At 43.6% G+C, this 15939-nt stretch overlaps 1 protein-coding gene across 1 annotated transcript; it reads right to left on the bottom strand.

Moving 5' to 3' along the window:
• Window positions 1-2959: 2959 nt before the first annotated feature.
• Window positions 2960-10510, bottom strand: LOC135967391 (syncytin-1-like). The gene is made up of 2 exons (XM_074016822.1): window positions 10289-10510; window positions 2960-4912 (listed from the first exon to the last, which is right to left on the bottom strand). Exons 1-2 carry the CDS (start codon window positions 10493-10495, stop codon window positions 3188-3190), a joined length of 1932 nt encoding a protein of 643 aa, XP_073872923.1. The 5' UTR covers window positions 10496-10510; the 3' UTR covers window positions 2960-3187.
• Between the last annotated feature and the right edge of the window lie 5429 nt (window positions 10511-15939).

Here is a 15939-nt window from a genome sequence, read left to right as displayed (position 1 = left end):
GGCGGGGCGCAGGAGGACAGCTTTATGACAGGTCCCAGGAGAGGGTGGGGCCACTGCAAGGCGGGGCTGCTTCTGGAGGGTGAGAGCCCCGCCCCGAAAAGGTCTCAGGAGGAAAACAAGTGTCAGGGAATCTGAGTGTGTTTGTGTGTGTGTGCGCGTTTCTGTGTGTGCCTAAGTGCATGTGCACGCGCGTGTGTGTGCATGTGTGTGTGTGTGCATGTGCGCATGTGTTTATGTGTGTAGGGGGGTTGGGGACTCCTGGACTCGCCTTCCAGGAGCCAATTCAAGGTCACCTCAAGGAACCCTTGCCAGACGCCCCCAGGCAGGAGTGAGCGTTCTTGCCACTGAGGTGCCCCACAAGTCACATCCTAGCAAACATCAGGCCTTGACCCGGCCTCTGCAAGGAGAGGTGGTATCAGGCAGGGGTTGAACGTGAAACTAAGTGGTTGGTATTAGACGGCTGCAGGTTCGAAGCCGGCGCCTGCCACTCACTAGTTGTGTAGCTTTCAAAGACTTACTTACCTTCTCTTTGCCTCACTCAGTTCAGCCATCAGAAAGATGGGGATAAGAACAATGTGTAACTCCCAGTCATTATGAAGATTCAATGTCTTTAATTTATTTACTTAATTTTAATTATTTTGAGGTCTCGCTCTGTCACCCAGGCTGGAGTGCAGTGCTGGGTATCACAGCTCATTGCAGCCTTGAACTCCTGGGCTCAAGTGATCGTCCTTCAGCCTCCCTAGAAGCTGGGATTACAGGCCCACCACCACACCCGGCTCAATGTCTCTCCTTGTGAGGGTACCTGTCATATTGGATTAGAACCCCACTTGTCAGCCTCAGTTTAGCTTAATCACATCTTCCAAGGCCTTGTCTTCAAATGCTGTCAAATGGATTAGGGCTCACTAATATGGCCTCATTTAACCTTAATTACTTCTTGAGAGGCCCTATCTCCAAATACAGTTACATTGTGAGTACTGGTACTTGGAGACTTCAACACATGAAATTGGGGAAGACACAGTCCAGCCCATAACAGAGTGTGTGGACCAAGTGTGGTGGATGCATACCATGGGATATATGCAGCATCAGAAGCACTGGGATCGATGTACATAAAGCGACTTGGATGGACCCTAAAAACAAAATACTGAGAGTTGAATTCATACTCATCAGAGTTTGTTGCACTTTATCCCCACTGGGCTGCCAAATTCTTTCTTTCTCACTCTCTCTCTCTCTCTCATTAATTTATGTAACTTAAAATAAAACAAAACAAAATTCCATTCCCAGGCTGGGTTCTTCGGCTCATGCCTGTAATCCTAGCACTTTGGGAATCCAAGGCAAAAGGACCACTTGAGGCCAAGCATTCAAGACTTGCCTGGGCAACATAGCTTGAACCTGGGAGGCGGAGGCTGCGGTGAGCTGCAATCGTGGCACTGCACTCTAGCCTGGGTGTCTAAGTGAGATCCAGCCTCAAAAAAAGAAAAAACAAAAACAAAATAACTCCATTGCCTACTTTTCTTCTCCTACTATAGGTAACTACTGTGATTTCTTTGATGTGCATAGAGGTTTTTTTTCCATGTTCTTACATAATGTGCATGGTGGGCATATACTTTTAATTTCTAGAAACAGTATTGGGTTACATATCTCATTCCGCTTGTCTTTTTTTTTTCTTTAAAATATCTTGTTATAGAATCACTCTGTTTCTTTTGGATATTAGAGGTGTTAATAAAATTGCAGGCATAAAAAGTCTTTGCAAAGTAAGAATAACAGAAAAAAAGTGCCAGAAACACAGAGTGGCTCACATATTTACTGACTTGTCATTAAATAGAAGATGTCGATAATACTTGGCAGCACCAGGACAAATAAAATCTCCTTCCCAATCATTATGACTGAGTCAGTCTTAAAGGCTGCAGTTTGTCAAGTCATGGTGATCAAGTTAATCATGACTGTTACATAATCACATACAGAGTCAGAATATGGAATAAAGGATCAAGGAAAAAGATTTTTCTTTACTTTTCCCTAAGACAAAACTCTATTCAATTCAGTTAGATCAGAGAGAGTTCTGATCTAACTGTGGAGGGAACAGTTCACTTAAAACAATAAAGTAATAACAAACAAGTAATTTAAAATGCTTTTTATCAAATAATTCAGACAATACAGATGTTTACAATATAAAAAGCAAAAGTCATTGTTATCCGTTTGGTGGAAATTTCTTCTGGATTTTTCTTGTACTTTAAACACAGACAGACTTAGTTGGGGGTGGTTGCTCAGGCCTATAATCCCAGCACTTTGGGAGGCCGAGGCAGGCAGATCACTTGATGTCAGGAGTTCGAGACCAGCCTGGCCAATATGGTGAAACCCCATCTTGACTAAAAATACAAAAATTAGCTGGGCATGGTGGCACGCACCTGTAATCCCAGCTCCTCAGGAGGCTGAGGCTGGAGAATCGCTTGAACACAGGAGGTAGAGGTTGCAGTGAGGCAAGATCATGTCACTGCACTCCAGCTTGGGCCACAGAGCAAGACTCTGTTTCAAAAATTATCCCGGCCCGCGGGATAGTCAGAGCAGGCCCTGGAGGAGGGGGTGGGAATTTGGGGAACAAGAGACACGAGAAATGGAGACAAGACAGTGCTCTGATCAAGTCTCGTTTAATGGCGGTAATGCAGTGCCTTATATACACTTGGAGGGGAAGGGGTTGGGCTAAGGCGGAAATGATCTCATTGCCGAGGGCGTGGCCAGGTTAGTTTCGGTTTCTCGGGTGGGACGTCATGTTGCGCTTGCGCTGTTAAGTAACAACTAAGTAACAATTTTCGAGCGTGGGGGAAAAGTGAGTGAAGAAGAAGCAGGAAGAGCGCCATCTTTAATGAGGTATTAGTACAGGGGAAAAAAGGCAAAGATAGGGAGAAGGTGTGGGGTGGAAATGAATATAGCTCAGGCATTTAATCCTTAATTATTATTTGCTATGGCCGGGGCGTGCAGCTCCGGACAGGTCCCCCTTTTTATATTTTTATGATAAGAAAACCCCTCGGGAACTGCACCTGTCTTAGGTTGGGTCAACTCACCCCCACCTTCTAGGCCCGTCATGGGATAAGGCAGCAGCAAAGGCGGCCCTCCTGTCTTAGGCTCCGATGGAGATAGTGTCCTCTTACCCGTCATTGACTGTCCAGTTCAGCACACAGGGGAGGTGGTCTTATTAAGGTAAATAAGACTCACCATTTTCAGTCATCTCAAGGCGATGATAATGGACCTGTATAGGTTTGGCCTGGAAGGCCTCGATTTGTTGTCTGACAAATGCCATAAGCTTATTAAGGATTATAGGCCCGAGAGTGAGGAAGAGTAGAAGAGTGAGTAAAGGACCAAGAAATGGCAGGAGATAGGGGAGAAGTCCATCGAGTCCAGTCCATAGTGGATTGGCGGCCAAGCCTTTTCTGCGCTTTTCTAGTTCTTCTTGCAAAGTTTTTATCTTATCTCTGACGATTCCGGATTTGTTGGCGTAAAAACAGCACTTTTCCTGTAAAGCCAAACATATCCCTCCCTGTTCTGCCGTTAACAAATCTAGACCTCTTCTATTCTGGAGAACTACTTCTGCTAACGAGTCTACTTGGTCTTGTAAATCTTGTATAGTACTGGATAAGGTCTGTACATCTGAGATTAATTGATTGGATAATTTAGTATATTGGGTTAGTGAGACTCCTAGGCCTGTGGCTCCTGTAGTAAAAGCAGTGGTGATTCCTAGTCCAGCCAACAAGGGAATAAATTGTATGGCTCGTTTCGGTCTATAAATAAAATGTTCAATAGCGGGGATGGGGATAGGTTCATCTCCAGGGATGATATCAATGTCGGGGAGAAGAGTGGCCAGAACACAAAGCCCTGTCCAATGTGTAGGTAGATAAGTATATGCCATGTTGTTTCCACAAACGAAAACCGAGCCATTTACAGCACACAAAGGGTTGGTGGCATTGATTATGGAGGTACAGTTGTCAAACACAACATAGCCTAAATCGATCTCTTTAGTGTTATTATATGATGGTGAAAAGAGGCAAGTGGAATTAGAAAACGTCATCGGTTGAACTAAGAGGGGGGGAATAATAGGACAGGAATTATTTACTAAGGATTCATTTGAGTAATTGGCATAGGACAATAAAAGGTTAGGTATAGCTAGAGGAATAGGGGGGCCCATCTTAAGGCAAAGCCAACAATCATGGGCCAGGCTTGTATTGGACATTTGAAGTAAATTGTAAGTAGCATTGAGGATATCAAAGGTTTGGGCATCGAGCCTAAAATTATCTCTAAGCTCAGGCAGGGCTAAAGGGTGATATTGGAGTTCAGGATAAGAAGCTTTATGAATTTCTTCTAATTTTTTCTGGACGGTTTTAATTCTTGTAATATCTAATGGGCCTCCTCCATCAGAAATGTGAATGGGGGCGGTAGTGCTCCAACAAACAGGCTTTCCTTTTTGGCCGTTACAAGGAGATTGTACAAGTTTATTAGTGGATCCTAATACTTGTATGTCATTAATGCCTCCAGTTTGTGTTTTTAGTAACGTGGCTGTATAATATGTTCTATTGCCTGATTTGCATTGTTGATAGGATGTATAACAGGAACTATGTACAGAAGATTGGAAAGAGCTACAAGGGCATTCTAGGAGCGGCCCGCTAGGTGAGGTATCTCTTGGGGTAGACTTACATTTCCATAACTGGTTTGGCATTAGGTAAGCTGTCTTGCCCGTGCAGGTCACCTGGGTGATTCTATCTGACGGAGGTTCAGATATTTGTCCCCCTCTGCAGTCACAAGGCTGGCCGTATTGTTTTCGTAATAATTCTCTTGCCTTACGAGGGTCACCAAAACCTGCATAGACTGTCACTATGTTGTATAGAGCGATTATTCTCCAAAGGAATTTCATGTTAGGCTTCATTTTCTGAAAAACAAGAAGGAAAGAACTTCTCAGGGAGATTTATCTTCCCTGGACTGACAATGGTTATGATTTATTTGTCTTACCAATCTTTCAGGCAGCCATCTGGCTGCATCATTTTTTTGTGAGAAGATGCATACTGAGCCTCTTCCCCAAATTAAAACTGGATCGGGGCCATGCCATGAATTATCGAGTGGATCTTTCCATTTTACCATTGCAAACTGTTTTTGAGATTCAGGATGCCAGAAACGGTCGGCAGCCGATTTTCCATGACTGTCCAAATTTAAAAAATTAAGGATAAACAGGGCATGATTGAGTATGTTTCTGGGGGTACCCTTCACGGGGTACCAGCTCCCCCCTTTTAATTTTGTGATAACAGTTTTTAATGACAGATGAGCTCTTTCTACTATACCTTGTCCTTGGGGATTATAGGGAATGCCTGTGGTATGTTTAATTTGTAGGGTATTACAAAATTGTAAGAAGGTTTTGGATATATAACCGGGGCCATTATCTGTTTTGATTTGTTTGGGTATTCCTAAAATAGAAAAGCAGTGTAATAAATGAGCTATGACATGTTTGGTGGCCTCTCCTGTTTGGAGAGTTACACTGATGAATCCACTATAGGTGTCTATGCATACATGAATATATTTTACTTGACCGAATTCTAAGTGGTGAGTAACGTCCATTTGCCAAATGTCATTGGGGATGAGTCCTCGGGGGTTAACTCCTAGATGGGGAACAGGTAAATATGTTATGCAGTTGGCGCATTGTTTAACTATTTGTCGAGCTTGTTCTCTGGTAAGTTTAAACATAAGCCTTAAGGTTTGGGCGTTTAAATGATGTAAGGCATGTGCTTTTTGTGCTTGTTGCAAATTGTCTGTAGTGACTGTGGCTATGGTTTTTGTTGCCGTGTCGGCTGTTGCGTTACCTTGAGTTAAAGGTCCCGGTAATCCTGAATGTGCCCTAATATGCCCAAGAAAAAAGGGAGTAGTCCTTTTTTGAATAAGTTGTTGACATTGTAAAAATAGGTTAGCTGTGTCTGAAATATGTTTAATTTGAGACACGGTCTCTAAGAGGGGTATTGAATGAGCCAGGTAGGCGCTCTCTGTATAAATGTTAAGTGGCTGACAAGGAAAAGCTGATAGTGCTGCAATTATAGCTTGCAATTCGACCAGCTGAGCTGATGTATAAGTGGTCTGGAATTTAACGACTACATTATTGTAAGTGTAAGCGGCAAGTCCTGTGGAAGATCCATCAGTGAAAATTAGTAATGCGTCATTGAGAGGTTCTTTACTGGTAATATGGGGAAATACAAACGCATGAAGTTTACAAAATTGAATAAGTTTGTTAGGTGGGTAATGGTTGTCAATCGCGCCAGTATAAGAAGCGCAAGCAATTGGCCAGGCTTCCGTATTTTGTAACAGCCAATGGATGCGTGATTGAGTGTAGGGCTGTATAATGGTAGAGGGTTCTATTCCAAAGTATTTTCTACTGTTTTCTCTTCCCAAGATAATTAGATCAGCTATGGCATCATAATAAGGCAACAAAACCTTTTTAGGGGAGGAGGGCAGGTGTACCCACATAATGGGATTGTTCTGCCAAAATAGGCCAGTAGGGGTTATTGTTGTGTTAAAAATAAGGAATATTAATGGCTGAGAATAATCAATACCGGTAACAAATTGTGTTGCAATGGCATGTTCTACCTGTTGGAGTGTTATTAATGCTTCTTTAGTAATGGACCTGGGGGATTTTGGATTAGAGTCTCCTTTTAATATATCGAAAAGAGGTTTTAACTCTCCTGTGGTGAGCTTTAAGTACGGCCGAAGCCAATTTTTGTCTCCCAGTAATTTTTGGAAATCATTTACAGTTTTTAAATGATCACGACGTATAACGGCCTTTTGATTAATGATTTTGGGTCCATTAATTTGGAAACCAAGATAGGTGTATGGATCTTGTAATTGTACCTTTTCTGGGGCTATTTGTAGTCCGGCTGCTGTTAACTCTTGTTTGAGTTGGGCGAAGCACTGTAAGACTTGTTCGCCAATTTCTCCTGCTATTAAAATATCAGCCATATAATGTATAATATACATTTGTGCCCATGTTTTTCTGACTGGCTCTATAGCGGCAGCTACATATTTTTGACACAAGGTAGGACTATTAGCCATACCCTGAGGTAAAACTTTCCATTGATAACGCTTCATTGGTTGTTTAAAATTTGTGGATGGAAGACTAAAGGCAAATCTTTTTTGGTCAGCAGGGTGAAGGGGAATTGTAAAAAAGCAATCTTTAAGGTCAATAACGATTTTAAAATATTTTTGAGGAATCGCAACCGGTGAAGGCAATCCTGGTTGTAAGGCACCCATAAGGATCATAGTGATATTTACTGCTCTTAAATCTTGTAAGAGTCTCCATTTACCAGACTTTTTTTTAATAACAAAAATAGGTGTATTCCAAGGGGAATTACTTTCCTCAATATGTCCTGCTGCTAGTTGTTCCTGCACTAACTGTTGGGCAGCACTTAGTTTATCATTGAGTAAAGGCCACTGATCAACCCAAACGGGCTCATCTGACTTCCAAGTAATGGGGTCAGCGCACCTTTGGGGTGCAGGTATGTCAGTGGCCTGAGCTAAAAATTTCCAAACCCCTTTTTATCAAGTTGTCCTGAAACCAGTATAGGCTGTGGGATACCGTTCTCTCCTTTTCCAAGACCTTTACCAGGGGTGTATCCTTGAGTTAACATTTGTGCAGTAACTATATCATTTGGACTACACATTATAATTTTCATTTGAGAGAGCAGATCTCGCCCCCAAAGGTTAACAGGTAGGTAAGGGATGACAAATGGCTTAATGAGGCCTGAATTGTTTTCTTTATCTGTCCATGTTAGGTATTTAGAACTTTGTTTAGGATTACTGCTTTGTCCAATTCCTCTCAAGTGAGTTAAAGTTTCTGTGGTAGACCAATGAGAGGGCCAATCTTCCTGTTTAATGATAGTTACATCAGCCCCTGTGTCTATTAGTCCAGTGAATGCCTTCCCGTCTAACCATAAGGTTAGAGAGGGTTTTTGATTTGTAATTGGTTGCACCCAATATATCTCTGATGATCCGAAACCTTTTATATTTCTATTAGAGTATTGGATATTATTATCTGTTTTAACCAAAGGTAGCAGGAGTAACTGAGCTATTCTAACTCCTTGAGGGACAGTAATAATACTATCAATAGCTCTGGCCATAATTTTAATTTCTCCTTCATAATCATTATTGATAACTCCAGGGAGGACTTGTAAGCCTCTCATGGTGACACTACTTCTTCCTAAAAGTAGCCCAAAAGTGTTAGGTGGTAAGGGTCCATATATTCCGGTATTTAAGGTTTGCGGTCCCATTTCAGGTGTTAGTATTGTGTGGGAGGTGGAACTGAGGTCCAATCCTGCACTTCCTGGGGTTGCTCTACTAAGTTTTGAAATGGATTGCTGTTGCTGGCTGGAACAAAACTGACTGCCCCATATGCTTGTTTCGGGGCCTGAGGCTGGCCCCTCATCCCGTTTCCCTGCCTGGGGGGTAAAGGATTTCCTTGACTGTCAGTTTTAGATTTACATTCGTTTGCCCAGTGCCTTCCTCTTTTACACCTTGGGCAAAGGCCTGGGATTTTTGCTTCTGGACTCCTATTTTGGTTTTCACAGCAATCTTTTGCAAAGTGTCCCCTTTTACCGCATCTAAAACATCCCCCTTTATCTTTACCTTTGTTAATGAGGAAATCTCTTACTGTTTGGCCGCTAAAAGCGGCGGCCATTGCTAGGCCTTGTTGATATGAGGGCCCAATATCTGAACAAAGGCGAATGTATCCTGTTAAATCTGTTTTCTTTCGATAAGGTCTGATTGCCGCTTGGCAGGCGGGGTTAGCATTTTCATAAGCTAACTGTTTAACATAATCTACACCCGTTTCTGCATTTCCAAAGATTCTACCTGCCGTGGTCATAAGCCTATGCACAAAGTCTGAAAATGGCTCATCGGGTCCTTGTTTAACCACTGTGAGCGAAGCCCCTGGATCTCCTTTAACGGGAAGTTTTCTCCAGGCTTTTGTAGCAGCAGCCTGGATTTGTGAGAACAGTCCAGGGTCATATTGCATTTGGGCCTGAGTGTCTGCATAATTACCTGAACCTGTTAACATATCAAAATCCCAACCGTTTCCTGCCTGTTGATTTCTTTTAGCTGTATCTCTACAATTTTCAAAGAACTCTGACTTCCAAATTAAGTGGTCTCCCCCAGAAAGGACTGCCCTAACTAAGGTATTCCAGTCTGTAGGAGTGAGCCAATTCTCAGCTACAGATTCCACTATAGCAAGAGTATATGGAGCAGTAGCCCCATACTGAGAGGCAGCAGTCTTTAACTCTTTTATAATAGTAAAATCAAATCCAGTATGATGCCTCCAAGCCTGTCCCTGTTCATCTATGGTTTCAGTGACCGGAAAAACGTCTTTGGGGGAGGAGTCTTCTCTATGTCGGCTAGCGACTAACCCCCCTCTCGGAACATGTTGTCCAGGCCGCTGAGGTGGGCGCAAGGAACCCTCCATAGCGTCTGAGTTGGGTATTTTTTCATTTCCTGTTTTTAGCTTTTGGAGCCTAATTATCAATGATTGATGTAACTCTTCAAGTTTAATTTGCTCTTCTAGTTGAGCAATCTTTTGCTTTAATTCTTCTTTGGGATCTATTGCTGCCATAACAATAGGCGCAGAAGCCTCATTATGCGTCTTATTATATGGGGGTGGGTATGAAGTAAAGGGAGGCAAATCAGGGTTGTGATATTTAGCTGCCTCTTCCTCTAAATCATCCCAATTTATGTCCAATTGATTAGGCTTATTAATTTCCTCCTCTTTTTGAAGCATCTGTAAAATTGGGTATTTTTTTGGTTTGTTTTCGTGTGGCATTTCTTTATCTGTTACAGAAGGAGACTTAATTTCCTCATGATCACTTTCGAGGGAAATGAGATCTTCCTCCGTATCTTGCGGAGGTTTTGTGAGGTTAGAGCGGGAGCTAACCTTTAAAATATGCTCTGTCTGAGCGACCGCAGCCATGACTTGCGGATTGGCCTCCTTCTTATCTATTAAATCTCTAATGAGGTTCCAATAAAAGAAGGCGGTTACAGGAATTTTTTCTGGCCCAAAAGTATTATAATAGTCCTGAAAACAATCCCCTACTCTACGCCATCTTTTAATATCAATAGTTCCTTCCTGTGGGAACCAAGGGCAAGTGTCTTTTACAAAATCAAAAAATTTAAACAAATCATTACCTTTAACCTTTACTCCTCGTGTCTTTAAAGCCTCTTTTAATTGTCCTACATATATTTGATGTTGGCTTAATTCTTGTCCCATTTGGGACGCATCACTTACCTTCGATTCTGACGCGGCAGGTTCCCGCGGTGATCGGAAGAATTTGACTCCTTTTGTCTTTATTAGCGGTTGACCGTCCTTTGGCGTCCTCTTCCTCACGGAGTCCCTCGTTTCCAGGTCCCTGTTCGGGCGCCACGTATCCCGGCCCGTGGGATAGTCAGAGCAGGCCCTGGAGGAGGGGGTGGGAATTTGGGGAACAAGAGACATGAGAAATGGAGACAAGACAGTGCTCTGATCAAGTCTCGTTTAATGGCGGTAATGCAGTGCCTTATATACACTTGGAGGGGAAGGGGTTGGGCTAAGGCGGAAATGATCTCATTGCCAAGGGCGTGGCCAGGTTAGTTTCGGTTTCTCAGGTCGGACGTCATGTTGCGCTTGCGCTGTTAAGTAACAACTAAGTAACAATTTTCGCGCACGCGGGAAAAGTGAGTGAAGAAGAAGCAGGAAGAGCGCCATCTTTAATGAGGTATTAGTACAGGGGAAAAAAGGCAAAGATAGGGAGAAGGTGTGGGGTGGAAATGAATATAGCTCAGGCGTTTAATCCTTAATTATTATTTGCTATGGCCGGGGCGTGCAGCTCCGGACAAAAAATGAACTAACAAATGAATGAACAAAAACAGACAGACTTGTCCCCCACTTTTTTCTCTTCAACTTCCATTTCATTGGTCAGGTGGGATAATGCTTGAGAAATAATGATAGCAACAAAGAGTAATATTTTTCTCATAATTGTAGGAATTCCTGAATACAGATGGGACATTGCATTTGAAGAGAGATTGATTATCCTCTCTGCACAGCACAGAGGAGATGCAACCTTGCACTAGGGTAGCACTTGGTATCCAGTATATCTAGTCCTCATGATGATCCAAGGAAGGGTTATGTTATCAGACCAACAGGTTCGTATGCCCACTGCATAGTAATAGACCAATTACACTAAGACGGGGGGATGCAGCAAAGAAAGAGTTTAATGATCACAGGGCACCCAGCAAGGAAGTGGAAGGAAACCCTCAAATCTATCTCCCAAGAAGTTCTGGCCTGAGGCTTTAAGAAGATTGTGTAGAGTGAGGGGCTGGAAAATTGGGGTTGCTGGTTGGCTGGGACAAGGGGGATAAAATCATCACAAAGTGGAAACTATAGGTTGGTGAGGTAGCCTCTCGGGGAGTCCTTCAGGTCAGCTGCATCAGTAGTTTCATCTGTATGCAGGACCTGAAGGAATATCTCAAAGTGAAGACAACATTTGATAATGTTTGAGTTGTTATTTAAAGAGCAGTTAAGGGGAACTATAATCTTGTAACTGGATCTAGTGATTCTAGAACAATAAGCACCAAACTGTGAGGAAGCAGTTTGGAGAGCTTGCCGATTTAATGATGAATGCTGAACATGCTGCCAGCTTGGTTTCTTTTTGTTTCTCCTTCCCTCCTTCCCCGATTACTTTTATGTATTTTTCGAGATGGAGTCTCGCTCTGTCTCCCAGGCTGGGATGCAGTGTCATGATCTCAGCTCACTGCAACCTCCACCTCCCAGGTTCAAGCAATTCTCCTGTCTCAGCCTCCCGAGTAGCTGGAACTACTGGCACATGCCACCACGCCTGGCTAATTTTTGTATTTTTAGTAGAGACAAAGTTTCACCAATTGGTCAGGCTGTTTGTGAACTCCTGACCTTACGTGATCTATCAGCCTCAGCCTCCGAAAGTGCTGGGATTACAGGCATGAGCCACTGTGCCTGGCCTACATTTATAAAGTTTATAGGGGCAGTTTCAGAAGCACGTATCACCATTGTCTTCCTTGGAGCCTCAGGAAACTGTAATTCTGAGAAGTAAAACAACATAGACAAGATTGCATAGATAGTCAGTAGCAGGGTTGAGATTTGAATCTTATTCCATGTCAAAGTCCTACACTTTTCTCTGTTCCATTCATGTTGACTGCCCAATTCTGCTGCTGTTGGGGGTGCCACTATGTCGCGGACCTACTGGACTGAACAAAGGGGGCGAACGTGGTAATAAAATACAAGAGACAAAAGAGTATATTTGGAAGAAGGGGTTGGGGGCACCTTGCCTCTACTGGACAAGGGCCCTGAGCTTTACATAGCCCTCCGTATTTATTAGACAAAAGAGATAGCGAGAAGTGGACGTGATTGTCGGATAATTGTCAGTTGGCCATTTGGTTCACAGCAGGCTTGCTAGACTGTATCCTTTGAACAATAGGCGTTAATTTTCTCAGTAGATAATGTCAAGGAGCCTGGTGCCAGGGAGTGATGGCCCTCAGGAAACATTTTTGTGGCAGGGGAGTGTGAGTTTGTCCACAGCCTGCATTCATGATAAACAGTTTGCTGTTTGCTCATATAGCCTCCAGCAGAATGCTGGGTTGGTCACTTCCCAGGGGCCTTCTGCTCCCTGCATATCCTCCTTTTTGTTTATGTATTAATTGAAAGAATGTAAGGCCCGGCTGGGCAGCTCTCATTCTCCAAATGGCAGTTAATCCGATTTTACAGAAAACATAGCATTAGAACCGTGTCATGACTCCGGTGGGCCTTCTCTGTCTTTGCACTCAGCTCGGCTGACTCATGGCTTGTACCGGAGGGACTGTGCCCATGGTTGGCCACTCTGGGTTCCTTCGGTCTCCTGTTCCATGGTCGCACGCACCTTGAGGGCACCCACACGGTTTGTCCATCTCCTGTAAACACACAAGCATACCCTCTTCCCCTGTCAGTAAATCCACTGGACCTTCCACTGTCCTTCTTCTGGAGATTTCCATAACACTTTCGGATAAAATTTCCTCTTTTCCTCTAACACTTGCCAATGTCTTTCTGCTGGAGTCTTACCATCCATACTGTAATGTCTAAGGTTCTTACCTAGCCACACCAAAGAATTGTGTGGCGGCTGACCACGGCAAGTGATAGAGACACAGACCTAGAGAGAGAAAAAGCTGTAGGCTTTATTGAGCAGAGTGAAAGTACAAAGCTTCCACAGCGTGGAAGGGGTCCCAAACGGGTAGCCAGAGTTAGATTATGTAATTGCCTTTTAAACTCTTTAAGGCGGGAAATACGTGTGCCAAGAAGATGTTACCAGAGCAAGAAACAAAGGCAATTAGCCATTTGTGACATGTCTTAGATCTTGAGAAAAACCGGACTTGCAAATTAGGTTTTACCTATCTCATGACCTTGCAGCAGTATGGCAAAAGAGAGAGGATCTTACAGGACTTCACAAAGTATGTTCACAAGGAATTGGAATTGGGAGGATAGATAAGGTCTGCTGGTCACAGGAAAATGGGCAGTTAACATTCTTTTTAACTTTAGTTTTGGGGGACGGGGAAGGGAGAGAGGGAGAGATGTTGCGGGAAGTCAGGGACGCTGAATGGAGGGACTGGCTGGAGCCGTGGCAGAGGAACATAAATTGTGAAGATTTCTTTATAATATGGACATTAATCAGTTCCCAAATAATGCTTCTATGATTTCTTATGCCTGTCTTACTTTAATCTCTTAATCCCGTTATCTTCATAAGCTGAGAATGTACATCACCTCAGGACTACTGTGATAATTGTGTTAACTGTACAAATTGAATGTAAAACATGCGTGTTTGAACAATATGAAACCAGGGCACCTTGAAAAAGAGCAGAATAACAGTGAATTTTAGGGAACAAGGGAAGACAACCACAAGGCCTGCAGGGTCGGGCAAAAAGAGCCATATTTTTCTTCTTGCAGAGAGCCTAGAAACAGATGTGCAAGTAGGGAAGATATCAGTAAATTCTTTCCCTAGCAAGGAATGTTAATATTAATACCCTGGGAAAGGAATGCTCTCCTGGGGGGAGGTCTATAAATGGCCGCTCTGGGAATGTCTGTCTCATGCGGTTGAGATAAGGACTGAGATATGCCCTGGTCTCCTGCAGTACCCTCAGGCTTACTAGGGTGAGGAAAAACCCAACCACGGTAAATTTGTGGTCAGACCAGTTCTCTACTCTCAACCCTGTTTTCTGTTGTTTAACATGTTTATTATGACAATATGTGCACCGCTAAACAAACACCCTTATCAGAAGTTCTGCTTTTGCCCTTTGCTTTGTGATCTTTGTTGGACCCTTATCAGTAGTTCTGCTTTTTGCCCTTTGAAGCATGTGATCTACTCCCTGTTCTTACAGCTCCTCCTGTTTTGAAACCCTTAATAAAAAACTTGCTGGTTTGAGGCTCAGGTGGGCATCACGGTCCTACTGATATGTGATGTCACCCCCGGATACCCAGCTGTAAAATTGCTGTCTTTGCACTCTTTCTCTTTATTTCTCAGCTGGCCAACACGGAAAATAGAAACAACCTACATTGAAATATTGGGGGTGGGTTCCCCTGATACAGAGAGGGAGAGAACAATACAGGGAAACTTACAGTAAAATTTTTGCTGTCCAAGGTTTAACACGGGTGTGGTTTAACACAGGTGTGGTGTCCAAGGTTTAACATGGGTGTGGTGAATCCAGGATTCCACCCCTGTCATTTTAACTGCAGTGGGGATAGGAGATTAAAACTGAGAATGCCATGCCAGTGTCCAGGAGGAAGTCCACTTCCTGGCCCTCAATGGTCAGACTTACCTGGGGCACTGTGAGTGAGGGTGATGGCATGAGCTGGCGCTTGCCCCAGGCCCCCTTAGTCCTGTTGCTGAAACATCTGGTTGGGTGCATCTGGTCTAAAGGGCCTTTGTCCTCTGGGGCAGTGTGCCTTTCAGTGACTACCTTGGCATATTAGACACGGGTGAGGCGGTGGTTTGTTTCTTGTTGGACAATCTTTCTTAAAATGTCGTTGCAAACCACACTGATAACAAGCCCTCATAGGCAATTGGCAGGCTCTTCTTTTGGTTCCTTCTGAGCCACCAAGGTCTGCCATGACTAAGGCTTCAGCCTTTCTCTTTGTGGGGAACAGGCCCCCAAATCTGGCCAAAAACTGGCCCCAAAATTGGCCATAAACAAAATTTCTGCAGCACTGTGGCATGCTTGTGATGGCCAAGACATCCACACTGAAGGTTATCGGTTTGCTGGAATAAGGGCAAGGAACACTTGGCCCAACCAGGGCAGAAAACCGCTTAAAGGCATTCCTGAACCACTAACAATAGCATGTGCGATCTACATCTTAAGGACATGTTCCTGCTGCAGATAACTAGCCAGACCCATCCCTTTATTTTGGCCCATCCTTTTATTTCCTGTAAGGAATACTTTTAGATAATCTACAGTCTATAGAAACAATGCTTACCACTGGCTTGCTGTCCATAAAGATGTGGGTAAAACTCTGTTTGAGCCTCTCAGCTCTGAAGGCTGTGAGACCCCTGCTTTCCCACTCCACATGCTATATTTCTGTGTGTCTTTAATTCCTCTAGTGCCCCGGGTTAGGGGCTCCACGGCCCAGCTGGTCTCGGCACTCTTATCTCGCTTTTCCCTTTTGGCCTGTTCTTCTTGGTCCCTGTTATACAACACCGAGGTTGCTAGGTTTTATAATGTCTCCAAATTTTGTTTTGGGCCTAAGGCAGACTTTGGGGATTTTCTCCTAATGTCAGTGGCTGATTGGGTGATAAATTTATCTTTTACAATCAGTTAACCTTTTACAGAATCTGGAGTTAGGGAGGTGTCCTTTCACAGGGCCTCCCTTAGCCTTCCTGAAAAGCGAAGGGGTTTTCCTCTTTTCTT

This window comes from Macaca fascicularis, chromosome 15, assembly GCF_037993035.2.
Source record: "Macaca fascicularis isolate 582-1 chromosome 15, T2T-MFA8v1.1".
Taxonomy (NCBI): domain Eukaryota; kingdom Metazoa; phylum Chordata; class Mammalia; order Primates; family Cercopithecidae; genus Macaca; species Macaca fascicularis.
Note: the sequence above shows the minus strand (reverse complement) of the source record. Positions and strands in the feature narration are given on the sequence as shown.

What these genes read in the sequence shown, in the direction of transcription:
- LOC135967391 (XM_074016822.1), bottom strand. Translation starts at nt 10,495, where the DNA reads ATGTCTCTTGTTCCCCAAATTCCCACCCCCTCCTCCAGGGCCTGCTCT. An exon ending in CTGCCGCGTCAGAATCGAAG is followed by an intron (nt 4,913 to 10,288) that starts GTAAGTGATGCG and finishes CTTGTTTTTCAG; the next exon opens with AAAATGAAGCCTAACATGAA.